This window comes from Condylura cristata, unplaced genomic scaffold (genome assembly GCF_000260355.1).
Source record: "Condylura cristata isolate star-nosed mole 26May11 unplaced genomic scaffold, ConCri1.0 scaffold00003, whole genome shotgun sequence".
Taxonomy (NCBI): domain Eukaryota; kingdom Metazoa; phylum Chordata; class Mammalia; order Eulipotyphla; family Talpidae; genus Condylura; species Condylura cristata.
This window is the reverse complement of record NW_004567104.1, coordinates 39155100-39169359: the sequence shown is the minus strand read 5'-3', so window position 1 is coordinate 39169359 and position 14260 is coordinate 39155100. Positions and strand designations below refer to the sequence as shown.

The following is a 14260-nucleotide window of genomic DNA, read 5'->3' as shown; positions in this document are numbered from 1 at the left end:
TAGCTCTGTTCTTTCAATGACTCTTGTCACTAGAAAATTAGTCACAGGGTGTTTGTTTATCTCAGGACCCATGCCTACATTAAAGCTTACAATTTCAGTATTCACAAGTAATCAATTTGGGGGAAGTATTTGCAAGCCCAAAATTATGGGCAAATATCTGTATTACTCAAGAATAATGTTATCTAATAATATTTTGTCTTAGCATATGGCTTAATTAGTTTTAAAAATTCTATCATATAAATCTCATTTAACAGAGACTGAATTATTCAATTATAAGTTCTATACAGAAGGGGAAAGAACAGACTCCTTAATCAGAAAACTTATCTTGGCCAAAATAATGTCATAGTTAAAATGTCTCTTTTAAAAATGGTTTGATTCCATGGTCTAGGATCTGACCAGTTTTTGATTCTACCATCTGCAGTGGCATAAGGAGAGAAATACTATGAACTATTTTATATCTTAGAAACTTCTAGCTTTAAAGAGGTGCTATACTGAGGTACTCAAAAAATATTTCCATAATGATGGAAATATTTTCTATAGACTCAGCTGAAGTGAGAGAAATGATATATTGAAATTCTGACAAGTTACATATTTTTAAAAATAACTTCCTATTTAAAAAATGTTGGTGGACATTTATTCATGAGAACACCTGCTTAAGTAATTTGGCGTCAAGCAGGGTATAAGTTTTAGGCTCTTTTAGACTTGGTGGTGGTAATACATTATTACCCCAGCAAGACTGTAAAAGCTTTTAATAGAGAAACAAGATTTCTTTTGGATCATGTTAACTTTTTAAGGTAAAAAATAAGAGAATGAAAGAAAAGCTTAATGGTACAGGCTGTACTTAATGGGATAGGCTTGACCATTATGATTTAATTGAAGAAAATCGCCTACTAGTTAAATGATAATTTTGAGAAAAATTTCAAGGTACATGTATTTCTGGTGCATGAGTTCCTGTGATTGTATAACTAATGAGCTCCTAACTAAAGATTTTATATTTTCACATTATACTCAGTACTCTGAAAAAGATCAGACTTTAACTTATAACCTATGGAGTATATGATAGCCCTTTATTTTCATTTGTTCTAATTTTTTTTTTTACAATATTATCCTTTCTTGGTAAAACTATTTGTTCTTAATTTCAGCAATTTAGAGTCTTTTTTTTAGCTTAATGTATGTAATAATTTTCTATTTTTATGTAGGTAAAAATTATTTCCTATGGCTTTTATTTTTCATGTAAAGCTAACAACATAGAACTTTGTAAGGTAAAAACTTCCACACAGCTATTTCCTAAGATAGAAGACTTGCTTGAATCTCAGTGGAAACAAAATTATCTAACTGACATAAAGGTGAATAAATTGCCTAGGAGAAGAGACCAAAATGTTACATAAATTCCAATAAAGTTCCTCACCATCTTTCTTTGCCACTTTGCTGGAAGACTAAGCTTAAATTAAAACCACCCTGCTTGCTAGTAGTAATGAGGATAAACAGCAAGACTGGTGACCCTCGAGAGCCCAGTTTCATTTCACAAGTCTGAGCTAAGTACTTAACAGCATGGTGTGGAGGGGTGGGAGGTCTAGAGTAGAGGTGAAGGCATTGAGGACCTTTTCTAAAAGGCTTTACAAACAAGGCAAGTGTAATTGTGAAAGGAAAACTCATAGGATATTATAGGATTTTATAATACGCTAACTGTGTACACTAAATGGCATGTATAAAACAAAAAGATAAAAGAAAAAAATTGCAAGATGTATGATAATAAAAGCATCACATTTTCAAAATATAAAAAGCTCCAGTATATAAGAAAAAGATAAATCATTATGTAGAAAGTTACAAAGGGCTCCAAGAAACAAGACACTATACATCTATCTTTCCATATCTATTGTCATATATACATGTAAATGGACAATATAAAAATCAAGGAAATGCAAATTATGAAGCAATAATGAAGTAAAAATGTTTTACCTGTCAACTTGGCAAAAATAAACAACAGGTCATCAGGTAGGAAAACAAGTACTTCTTTGGTGCAGCCTTTCTAGAAGGGTGACTTGGCAATAGTCTTTAAAATGTGATTTCTATTTTTAGGGATTTATCTTAAATAAAGTATTATGGATATGTGTAAAGACTTAGCCACAAGGATCTTCACTAAGCTTTGTTTACAAACATCTAAATGTCACCAAAGTTAAGAAGGTAATAACATGGTAGTTAATGGTTTAGAACAAGAGTGTCATGTGACCGTAACAAAATGATGCACAGAGTGTTCTAATTCTGTAGCATGCTATCAGTTGTGAATTACTGGTATGGAAGTAGATTTAGTGATAAGGAAAATTCTCTTGTTACATTGTGAAGGTGCAAAAAAAAATGTAGAAAACATGATAATTGTATTATTAAGAAACAAACATGGGGGCCTCCCGGGTGGTGCAAAGGATTAAGTCTCAGCATTATGAACTATCAGTCATTACTGAAGCATAAGTTTGATCCCCGGACAGAGAGCAGACCCATATGGCACAACAGACCTCTCCTGTCTCGCTGCTGCTCCCCTCAGCAGTGTATTTCAGTCAATCTGCTTGTTCTGTTCCCCACTCTGTCTCTGGTGAATCCTCTCACCCCCAACCCCCCGGCCCCACCCTTACCTCTGGCCTATACTGCAGCTCTTATATGCATAAATAAATGTTTTTTTAAAAAAATATGTGGCCTTCCTTTTTCAGTGCTATAGCAGTCTAGTTGTCCTCAATGGTTTGAAGAAAACTTAAAACTGAATAAAATGTTGAAGAGGAAAAAAACTGCATATGTTTGTATAAAGACTGTGTGGTTACACTACAACATATTATCAGTGGTTATCACCAGCTGATGGATTTATAAGCTATTTTTCCTTTGATAGTAATTTCCTCTTACTAAATTACTACAATTAAGACATGATTTTTCTCGCTAGAAAAATAAAAACGTAAACAACCCCTTCTTATAAATCATAAGCTCATTTAGTAAGGAAATATCAGATGATCAAATCATAGTTCAAGAGTTGTAAACAATGCTTTATACATTGGTTTCTGAAGGAGTCTTTATTTAAAATTCCACCTCTCTATTATGTGTCTACCAAGTTTCAACTATACTAAAGTTTATGTATGCTTATAAAAGCCTCAGATTCAGGTCAAGAAAATAAACACTGCCTGAAAAGAAACCCTTGCATATTTGTAGCTGGTACCTCTTATCCTTTGGACAGCCGAGGCAAACGCCGTTACCCTGGGCTAGACAAGAGCAGAGCTCAAATGCTGGTGTTTTTTAGGGCAGAAGAGTAAGCAACAGAAAGACTGTACCTCTCCATTTCTTACAGGTGGGTGCACGGTGGGTATCTCCTCCTCAAGGGTACAGGTGCCTGATGACCCGCTTGCACTGAGTCTTCCCTGTGATGCTGCCTTCAGCAGCTCATTCATTTTCTTCCTGGTTTCTGCCTTTGCCAGAGTTAGCTCTCTCTTCAGGATCTCTGCACGATGCCAATGCTGCCATTCCGCAAAGCAGTGTCTGAGAACTTGTTTCCGGTTGTACTCAGTGGCCAGTTGTTGTTTTCTGAGCAACAATGTACTTCCATTAAAAAAAAGGGAATCATTTACAGATTGCCAGCTGATAATAAAAATGAAACACAAATCTAAAGGAGTCTCAGAAATGTTCCATCTTATCCTTTTATGTAAGCTAATAAAATACCCCACTGCACAGGAATTGCTCTCAGAAGCATGGATACCTCAAGACATTACCTCAGACAAAGAAGTGACTGTTCCATTGTATTTTGGCAAAAAGCTATATTCAATTTTTTTATTATAATGAAATAGTTTTGGAGAGGGAGGGAAGAAGCAAAAAAAAAAAGGTACATAAATGTAGATATGTGAGTGAAAAATTTAGTTACACTTAGAAATCTAACAAGCAGAGGTCTGGGGAAAGGGACAGGAATGAAATGTGAATTATCAATAATTCAGTATAAGACTTTTTAAAGTCAAACTATGAAGGTGGATCTTGTCAAAGAAGGGCTTGGTCAGGGAAAGAATCTCTAAAAAGAAACACTCATTGACCAAACCGATAAAGAGAATGAAGGAACTACCTTGTGATGTCCTTGCTAAACACTAGAAATGTGTGCCAGGCAAAGACAAGGCTCTTGTTCTCATGGAACTCATCCAGAGTCTATTGAAGGATATTCTCTCCAAGGAAGTGTCCCTTTTGATTTTTGGAAATTTCGTGAACATTAGGAGACATGACTGAATGGAGTTGGAAATTGCCAATTACATTCCCTCCTCTATGGGAATCTCCACTAGAACCACTGTGATGACAGCCATCAGACTCTTCAAGCATACAGTGCTAGGTAAAGCTATAAGTCAATGCTTATGGCCCTGAAAAACTGAGCTAGAGAATTTGGAACTGATGTCCCATCAGGGGTCAGTTTTGAGGTTAAAACCTTGATGTTTAGATACCTGCTTGATTTTATCTTGTAAAAGATGACTTGAATAAGTTTTTGATAGCCAACAATATTATAAATTTTACCCTGTGATTCAATATACAAGTTTATGTGTGTATGTATGCATGAAACAGAAGTATATATAACTTAAGCAAAACTTTCTCCAAACAATATTTGCCCTTACTTACAGAGAGATACTCTGATATGTCTGTTTTTCTATTTCTTTAAAGAATAAAGTTCATCTTGAATCTGACTGATTTCAGGACCCAATAATGGATTAAAAACCTTAGTCTGAAAATGTCTACTTACAAATGGTAAGTTTTATGTTATGTGTCTTTTAACATGATTAAAAATAAATAAAGATAAAAATTTTAAAAAGGTTAAAGTCACAGAATTTAACCTATCAGGTGGATGAAATAACAAATTAGTGAGATTATAGTCAATTGAAATAGTGGTTTTTATGATAATCACTAACAGCAACCCAGCTAGCAGCATATTTTATTATATTTGTTTCTTTCTAATGCATTAATGGTTAGCACTCAATAAATGCTTGGTGATTGACTAACTGATAGATTTTGTAATTAAAAACATACATGGCAATATATATATCTATAGATATATATACATATATCTATCTATCTATCTCTCTCTATATATAATGTTTTACTTTGAAGCAAATAAAACAGGAAGCTGAATAAGCTTGAAATAAAAATTTAAGAAGAAATGAGAATATATCAGGTAGCAACACAGGCAAGGACAACGGTCCACAAACATCAATGCATAAGTAGTGAAACAAATGAAGAACCCTAAAACACTTTCTTTAGGTAATGGTCAATCACATTTCCACAGGATAGATGATATTTATGATTGTCAGACTAAATGTGAAATTTATATCACTCAGCTCAGGAAAGGGGAGTATGAAATTTACCTGATGTGTTAACTTCATGTTTTTATAGCGTTTATAAACAAACAAAAGTAGCACTGAGAGGTTTAATTGTTAGGAATAGACTATTTCTATTCTACACTATGGAAGAGGCAAAAAGAAAAAATATTTCTTTAAGCCTCAAATGGATAAAAATTTGTATGTGCACTCAGTTAATGAGCAAGTAGGGGATTTGAAAATGTATTCAAGATATCTGTGTCTGTGGGCTGAAGTAGAAGGGGAAAAATTCAAATGCTAGGTTCTACTCCTACTTCTTTGCAGTTTACTTCAGCAAAGACAATATTCTAGACCAGCCAATTTCCATACTTCGTAAAAGATGACCCTAAAACATGAATATTGCTGAAAGTGATCAATCACTTAAATTTCTTAACAGCTCAATTAGATGTGATTTAGTTCGACATTCTAACCTAAAGAAATGGTTCCAGGTCATAAAATGGACAGAGCTCCTATGTGGAAAACCTCCTGCCTCGATACCCTTCCAAGCTGAAATCAGGGGGACTTCAGGCAGGTGTGCAAAAGTTTATCATCACAATTATACAGCTGCATGCAGAGAAAGGCTTCTCTAAAGAACTACAAATATAAAGTATAACAGGATTTCATGGGAATTTAAATATGGCTCATGCTGCTCAGAATCAATACCTCAAAAAATACTTGGGGCTGGTGCATTTTCTAGAGCCTACGGGTCAGAAGAGCACTAACTCAGTCCAAATATACATGAAGCACTTGGCAAGCAGCTGGACGTATCTAAGACTCAGATACTTCCTCAAAAATGGTTCTCCCCTTTATAAAATAAGGTCCTATGCTACCTATATTGTACAGCTTTTTTTTTTTTAAAATCTAAATAAAGAGAATCTATTAAAAAAGAAGAACATATAAACAGAACAAGTTTACATGTAAGGTACCACAATATTTTAGGGTGAGACCATTAGATATCTAAAAAGTGTTTTGAATTTTGTATAAGGAAGTGAGATATATACATAACCACATACTAGTGATCTGAGTGCCAAAATCTGATGCAGAACATAAAAACAGCAATGAGGCAAACAGCTGTACTTGAGATGAGCAGGTTCAGCAGGAAAAAGACTGAATAAGCTAATGCATTCAATAATGCACCAGGTAGCCCCCAGGGAAACAAATAGTGGAAGATAAGTGAACTCTGTTTTAGAGTGGGCCAGGCAATGTAAGTCTGGGCCTCTTGCCTCTGACAGATGTTTCAGGAGCTTTCCTAGCTTTAAATGCCATGCAGTTTCTGGACTCTCATCTGAATTTCCAGGTGAGCACATAAGGGAGGACATTGGCATGTGATTAACAGAGGTGCTCCAAAACTGATTACACAAAAGAATCCTGAAATCAGGAATGCTAGAAATAGGGGACACCTGACAGTCTGTTTTCAACCCAGCCTCCATGCCTCCATGCTGACTGTCAGTTTTATGCAAGCCGGCTTAAGTGCTGGTTTACCAGTTTTTCCCTAGACTGAAAAAATGCTACTTAGTCACATTCTATTTGTCTTGGAAGTTGGGGCCCATGAATTCCTATTTTTTTTTAAAGTTTTATTTTATTTGTGCATACAGAACTGGGGTACAGGCCAGAAATGCAGGGGCGGTGATTGGATTCACCAAAGACAGAGTGGGGAGCAGAACAGGGAGACTGACAAGTACACTGCTGAGGGGAGCAGCGGGCAGGTCAGGAGAGGTCTGCCACGCCATGTGGTCACCTCCGGGGCAGGCAGGGATTGAACTCATGCCAAGATAGCTGTAGGTTCTTAGTGCTGTGCTCTAACCCTCTGCGCCACCAGGGAGGGCCTGAATTCCTATTTTTTAAAAGCCCTTTGGGGTATGCTAATACGTGAGATCCAAGTCTGTGTCATTCCTAAGTATTTATCTATGGTGCCTTCTGTTGCAATTATTTTTAGTGTTTGGGAACAATCTTTGATTTCTCCACTTAGATCAAAAACTCCTAGAAGGCAGGAATGTTTAACACTTTTTTAGTCCTCCTCTTACTTAGAAGTCTAGTACACAAGAGACATCACTAAAGCGGGTTCGATGAATACATTCTATTAAATAGAATGAATGAATTTCAAGGTTTGAGGGACATGAAGGTGCTAGTTTTTCCACTGGCCTGCCACAATGCCCTCAAAACCTTATCATTTATATTTTGGGTATTGTTCGCAGAAACTGACTGTAAAGTGCAAGTTTCCTAGAAGGGACAAGTATCAGTTGCAGATTACAGTAACAAAGCATGAAGCTCTTGAGGGAAAATGGGAAAAAATTCAATGTGTGTCCCATGACTTGAAAGGACAGAGATTCTAGGAAAGGACAGAAATAAGGAAGTAAGTCTTAGGAAAGGCTCATAAAGAATGTTGAACACAAACCCTGCTTTCCCCAATTTTGTCTAGGGCTTCTTGCACATTTAGGAAAGAAGGGAGAGGGGAGGAATGGAAAATATGTGACCAACTTGCAAAAGTGAATATGCTGAGGAAATTCAAAATATAGTTCATATTCCAATACCACCATACCAAAGGGTCTAACACCGTGTGTGTGACAAGAAGGGCTTGGGAATATTTGCTAATGTTGAAGTTGTATCACAAAACTACAAATTTTATAGTACCATTACCATAATTATATTCAAAAAATAGGTAAGAAGGAAGGAAAAGGGAAGAAAGTAAGTAAGCAGCCCCAAAGGTTCAGCCCTGCATAGGCGACATGCCAATAAGGAGAAACCCCAGATGGCAAAGCAAATGTAGATGCAAACGCTGGAGGATGAGGACACTATTAACACCTGAATAAGGAACATAATAAATGATTCTAAGTTGAGGAAGATGAGCCACAGAGCCAGCTGCGTTTGGTCAATCTGGGAAGAGTTGAATTACTACAATGAGTAACCAAGTATATAATAGATACTTTCTAGACTTTCAGCAAGCTAGAAAAAGTATATAGAACTCTATCAAGTTGGGCCTCGTTGGTGGCGCAAGAGGTCAAGTCTCAGCACTATGAAGCTAGCTGCAGCCACTGCAGCAAAGTTGGATCCCTGGCCAGGCTCAGCAAACCACTCCTGCCTCACCCACTGCTCCCCTCAGCAGTGTATTTCAGTACATCTGCCTGTTCGGCTCCCCACTGTCTCTGGTGAATCCTCTCACCCCGCACATCTCTGGCCTGCACCCCAGCTCTAGTATGCATAAATAAATCTTTAAAAAATGTTAAAAAAAAATCGAGTTGAACTGCAGAAGAGGAAGGACTGGCTCTTCATTCTTCACTAACACACTTAAGTTCCGCAACTTTGTTTTTGGTGTCCACTGAGGTATTGGAAGTAATCCTGATGAGCATGGTTAAAGGATCATGGTTCTTTCGACACTATCAATTCCACTTATATCGTTGATTCAGTTCCACTTATAAGTTGATTTCTGCTTGCAGGAACTTCCTTTGAGCTTTTTCTCTCCACATCTAATATCCCAACCATCTTGGAACAAAATCGCCCAACTTAACTTCTTAAACCAATCTCCAGAACTAAGAAAAACATGCAGAGAGTCAGGGATTTTAGGAAAGCCGTACAAAAGACATTTGTGTTATCAGCTCTTATTTTCTCCTATGTTTCTAGTATGATTTATCATTTGTAATTATCATGTCTTACTTTTATCATCTGTGAAATGATGCCCTAAATGACCATCTTTGAGGTGACTTCTAGTTCTAAGAAATCTTTTTTTGCTCTAAAGTTTTATAGTAAAAAAATATTATAAGTTAAGTATTTTCTAGCTCCAGCAGTTTAAAAAATGTTGTACCCATTCTGAACATTTAAAAATAGGCACCTGAAAATAATTCACAGATATGAGACAAAAAGTTCTAAGATCTTTAAAAAAAAATTGGCACATCATGCTATTATGAAATCCCCATTTAGTACTTTTATTTTAAACAGTTTAATTGGGATGAAATCTCAAGTTCTTCAAGTTTTTCTTCTACAAGCTTCTTTTGGCATGTAAATCCCACAGGCCAGTGTTAACTTAAACATTTCAGTTTGCAACCCTTTGTGCCTGTCCTCAAGTTACTTCCTCTTTAGAACACCCTCAATTTCCGGTTTATCTAATGAATCCTGCCAGCCACTCCTTTTTCAATAAGCGATCATCTGCAATTTCTTATATCAGTCACTAGGCTCTTGAGAATTTAGAAATGAATTATGGAAGCATTTTCTATTTTGAGCTCCTTTTTTTCACTTAAAATTTCCCACAAGCATTCTTAGGAAAGTGAGATTGACTCAGTCACTCTACTGTTTAAAAACCTTCAATAACTCACCTTCATTTACCAAAGAAAGCCTAAACTTCTTATCTGGCAGTCAAGGCCTTTCACAAATTGATGAACTTGACACACATGTGCTTCATGATCTCCAGCTTATCTGGCTGGCTACACTTCGTGCCTTCACTTCCTTTGCCTGTCTGCACCCAGGAACATTTTACTGACTGTGGAGAGCATACCTCAAACCCCATTTCTTAAAAAAGCCTTTCCTGACATTTTAGAGGAACCAGCTCAGTCACAGCACAACTTCCCTCTTCTCAGCTCTCACAAGAATCACTACACAGTTTATACTGCTACTGAACACCTGTATAGTTTCTACCCCTGTACTATTTCTGTACCACAAAACTGTGAGGTCTTTGAGAAGATGCACTAATCTCCTGTGTATTCACTCCAGGGGCTGATTCGGTCAAAGGGTTGCACAGCTCTGACAGGCCACATCCTTCTTAAACAGTATTGCACATATCATTCAATCACTTTTGCACCCTGAATGGAGTTCCTGGTGGAGAAGTGATGATGCATAAGAACATGAACTGGTGCACTTTTCATCATCCCAAATAAGCAGATGGTTCCTTCTACATCTATGATTTTGGTGAAAGAATGTAAAGTTGAACTTGGAAATGAAAAGAAGAAAATGCATTTAATTTTAAGGTATCTGAACAAACAAGTTTTTTTTTTTTTTCTGTGTCATTCACAAGAGACAGCATAAAAGCTGATACAGAGTTGTCAAAAATCTCTAAAGAATGTGTGGTACAAGACAGGGGTGCGGGAGGAGTTACTCCTGGCAGTTTGCACTCCCAGATGGATGTTCCCTGTGTCCCTAATTAACATTCTGTGTGCAGACAGTGATTTCTATCAATGGGAATTACTGACATAGAAACCAAACTGTGTCTTTTGGGTTGTAAGACGGTCCAAAGTACAATGCTACTACATCAGAGAACAAGAGAAAAGGCACATTTGCTTTCTTTAAAAGTGGGAAGCCTGTACATTAGTGTATTTTAATCACTTTTTTTTTTTGCTTATAATTTTCATGTAACTTTTCTAGTTTGGGATATAACATAGAGAAACAATGATTAGCACATTTTATAAGTGGATAAGATGATTTTAGTGAAAGGCGTTTTTAGAATTTATTCAGGAGGGAAGGTGTCCTTGGTAAATTTAATGGAAGGATTTTCATGGTACAAATAATAATACCTGTTTTCTTCCCTAAGCTCATTTTCCATAGCTTGAGTTTCCCGTTTCAACTTCTGGGACCTTGTGTAATCTCTCCAGGCCCGCAGGACCTTCAGTTGAAACTTCCAGTCGGAGAGGGTTCCAGCTTTCCCCAGCTTAATCCTATGATCAAGAATCAGCTTGTGCCAGGCAGAGAAATAGCGTTTTTGACACTGAAATGGAAACATTTGGAAAATTACCACTGAGTTGCACTATAGTGTCTAATATCTAACATCAAAAGGTTTCTCTCCAGATCTCGTCCTCCCACTTTTCCTAACAAATCTAGGAACTGTTGTCTTGATGCCAGTGAAACAGACAGGGCACAACTGCTTTATGCTGACAGTTACAAGAAATCTTCAAGTCATGCTACTGCCTATCAACCTCACCACTGACACTAGAGTACTTAATTCTCACTGTAAGGGACCAGTCATGTAGGGAGCTAGAGTAACAGTCACATCTAAGACCTGAGTTAAAGGACTTGCTTGAGAGGCGTGAAAGACCTGCTTACAATAGGACCTAGGAGTTTCAAATCAAGCATTTAATTCATCCCTGTTACTAATACCAATTTTGTCCCACACAAACAAATATAGGAGATCCCATGAGGAGGGAATTAGGTCTCTGGTCCTTTCAAACAAGACAGCTAAAAACAATAGCTTCAGCTAGGCTAAACTGACCATGTTAGGGCTTTGATGAGCCAGCCTACAAAGACAGGGTAGGATGCCTGCAATCTTCCACCTGACAATAAATCAAACAAGGCCTGCTGAACCCACGGATATCCCCAGAGAAGTACTTTATTCATGGTCCTAGAATTTAAAAACTCAAGAGATTTAGTCCTTTCTACATCTTTCTTCAAAGCAAACTTCTTGCTCCTACTACATCAAATTACTCTCAGTCCTTGGCCTTACCTCACTGTACTCTTTCAACTTCCCTATCTATGTTCATACTAATTTCTCTGCCTGAGTACCTCAGGAGTGATTTAGCTCACGAAGCCCTCCTATTACCAAGTCTCTCCTCAACTATAAGTGCCCTCTCCTCTGTTCCCACAGCAACACAGAAGAACTTTGTTGGAAGTTTGGGAACTGAACAAAGTTGTTTTAAGATATAATCTTCTCTTTTTAGAGGTTACAGGAAAAGAAAATATATAAATACAAAGACCAATAACATAAGGAAGTACATATTCAAATTCTTAAAAATAGTCTATTTGGCCAGAAATATTTTCTAGATAGGTCCAGTATAGTCCTATTTAGGCAAATTACAAAATCTTCTTTCTTATAATTTTTCATGTGTTTCATACTAAAAAATCCTGTGTATTTACCAAATTCATGTAAGGGACCTCTTGAATGAACTATTTTATGTAGAACTACCTTTAGTTTTAACTCTTGGAATATTGCTAGTGTTGAAATTGTACAAACATAATTGATCTTAGTAATAATAACTGTATAACAGTATCCTTCTTGGATTTCTACATTTCTTTTTTTATAAAGTCAAATACCTTACACATACTATTTTATTAATTTGTAGACTATCATTACAAAACAGAGAGGCCACAGATATTATCATGATTTACCTCACCAAACTAAATTTCATGAGGAAAATGCTTGACATCAAGGCCCAGAGGTAGAGTGAGTGGTGCACCTAAGGCTAAAACTGAAATATTCTGCTATCTTGGTGATCCTAATCTACTGGATAAAAAGTCTCTCCTTAAAAGAACTAGCTCTTTGCTTTTTTTTTTTTTTAAACAGCAGAATGCATACAGAACTGGGGTACAGGCCAGAGGTGCAGGGGCGGTGAGAGGCTTCACCAGTGGGGAGCAGAACAGGCAGATCTACGAAGTACACTGCTGAGGGGAGCAGCGGGAGGGTCAGGAGAGGTCAGCCACGCCATCTGGTCTCCTCTGGGGCAGGCAGGAATCAAACTCATGCGGAGTGGCTTTAGCTTCTCAGTGCTGTGCTTTAACCCGCTGCACCACCAGGGAGGGCCAACTTTTTTTTTTTTTAAGCTTTATTTATTTATGCATACAGTACTGGGGTACAAGCCAGAGGTGCAGGGGTGGTGAGAGGATTCACTGGAGACAGAATAGGGGGCAGAACAGGCTGAGTGATGAAATACACTGCTGAGGGGAGCAATGGGTGGGTCAGGAGAGGTCTGCCAGGCCATGTGGGTCACCTACGGGGCCGGGATCGAACTCATGCTAATGTGGCTTTAGCTTCTTAGTGCTGTGCTTTAACCCACTGCACCACCAGGGAGGGCCCTCTTTGCTTTTTTAATAATGAAAAAGAAAGAATTTGATATATAACTTGCTACTTTAGAAAAACGCTGCTAGAACATATCTGAACTTAAAAGGGAAAAATCTGTCTTTAAACTTTGAGAGCAAAATGAGCAATTTTTAAGGTCTATCACTCAGTTTCACAATAGAGAAGTTAGTAACAGCAAAGTGACAGACTCATACAGCAAGCACTTTTTTGAAGTGTACTGGATATTTTTTCCCTGTCTATTCAAAAGAGCAACCCCACCTAAAGTGTTAAAAGAAAAAGAAAGGTATGAATCAAGAATAGCCATAGTTATAGCCATGGCTACAGTTATAGCCATAACTATGGCTATTTTTGATTCATTATAAACACAGAATTTGGCAAACAGGTGTTCCACAAATGTGCTTGGAGGAAAATATTTGAGAAACTAATACACTTTCTATTTGGGTCTTCTCTGGGAGATAATTTTCTTTAGAAGGCAGAAGAAGGGAAACACATGTATTTTCCTAATCTAGTCTTTCTATTATTCCTCCCCCTGGTGAGTTCCTGCCATTTCCAGGTCTGCTCGTCTTCAGTCCTTTGCACTCAGAAACTTCATACTCTCCCTTTGCTCCTTGAAAGAGGAACTATTATTTAATAGCACAGCTGGGGTGGAGGAGGAATACAACCTGTTTAAGTCACAAGAATTAGTATTTTAACTAGCTAGACAACTAGTCTGACCTCCCTCCATTTCTATCTTGTTAATTTATTTCCGCACATGTTACTTCTGAGAGATGTTCAAAAAACAGTCATGTATTCTTTTACTCACTTCCACATCTCTTTGTCATCGGGATGGTGATAATCAGGCTTGGTATAGATAAATAGAATGGGAAAAAAAAATCACTGTGGAAGAACTGTTCCCAAGTACAAAAAATTTTTAATAATATTAAAGATAAAATACTACAAAGTGGAATTTTAAAAGATTTTTTTAAGTGAAAAGGCTTTTCTTGCTCAAAATCTTCCTCAAGACATTATTTGGTTGTTAAGGATTCCACTTGAGAGAAGGAATGACAGCTCGCCCTGTTAAATTTATTACCTGCACTGGAGTTGCCCTCGTTTTGTTGGCAAGAAAAGCTCTTTCCTGAAGTGTAATCACACTGCT

The 14260-nt window shown here is 37.2% G+C and overlaps 1 protein-coding gene across 1 annotated transcript in view; it reads right to left on the bottom strand.

Moving 5' to 3' along the window:
- KIAA1407 (KIAA1407 ortholog) overlaps positions 1–14260 on the bottom strand; it is a 64544-nt gene that overhangs the window by 25779 nt on the left and 24505 nt on the right. Inside the window, exons 8-9 of the mRNA XM_004675454.2 lie at positions 10853–11043; positions 3309–3558 (exon numbers count right to left, since the gene is read on the bottom strand). Of these exons, the coding sequence (XP_004675511.1) occupies positions 3309–3558; positions 10853–11043 (441 nt within the window). The remainder of the gene's footprint in view (positions 1–3308; positions 3559–10852; positions 11044–14260) is intronic.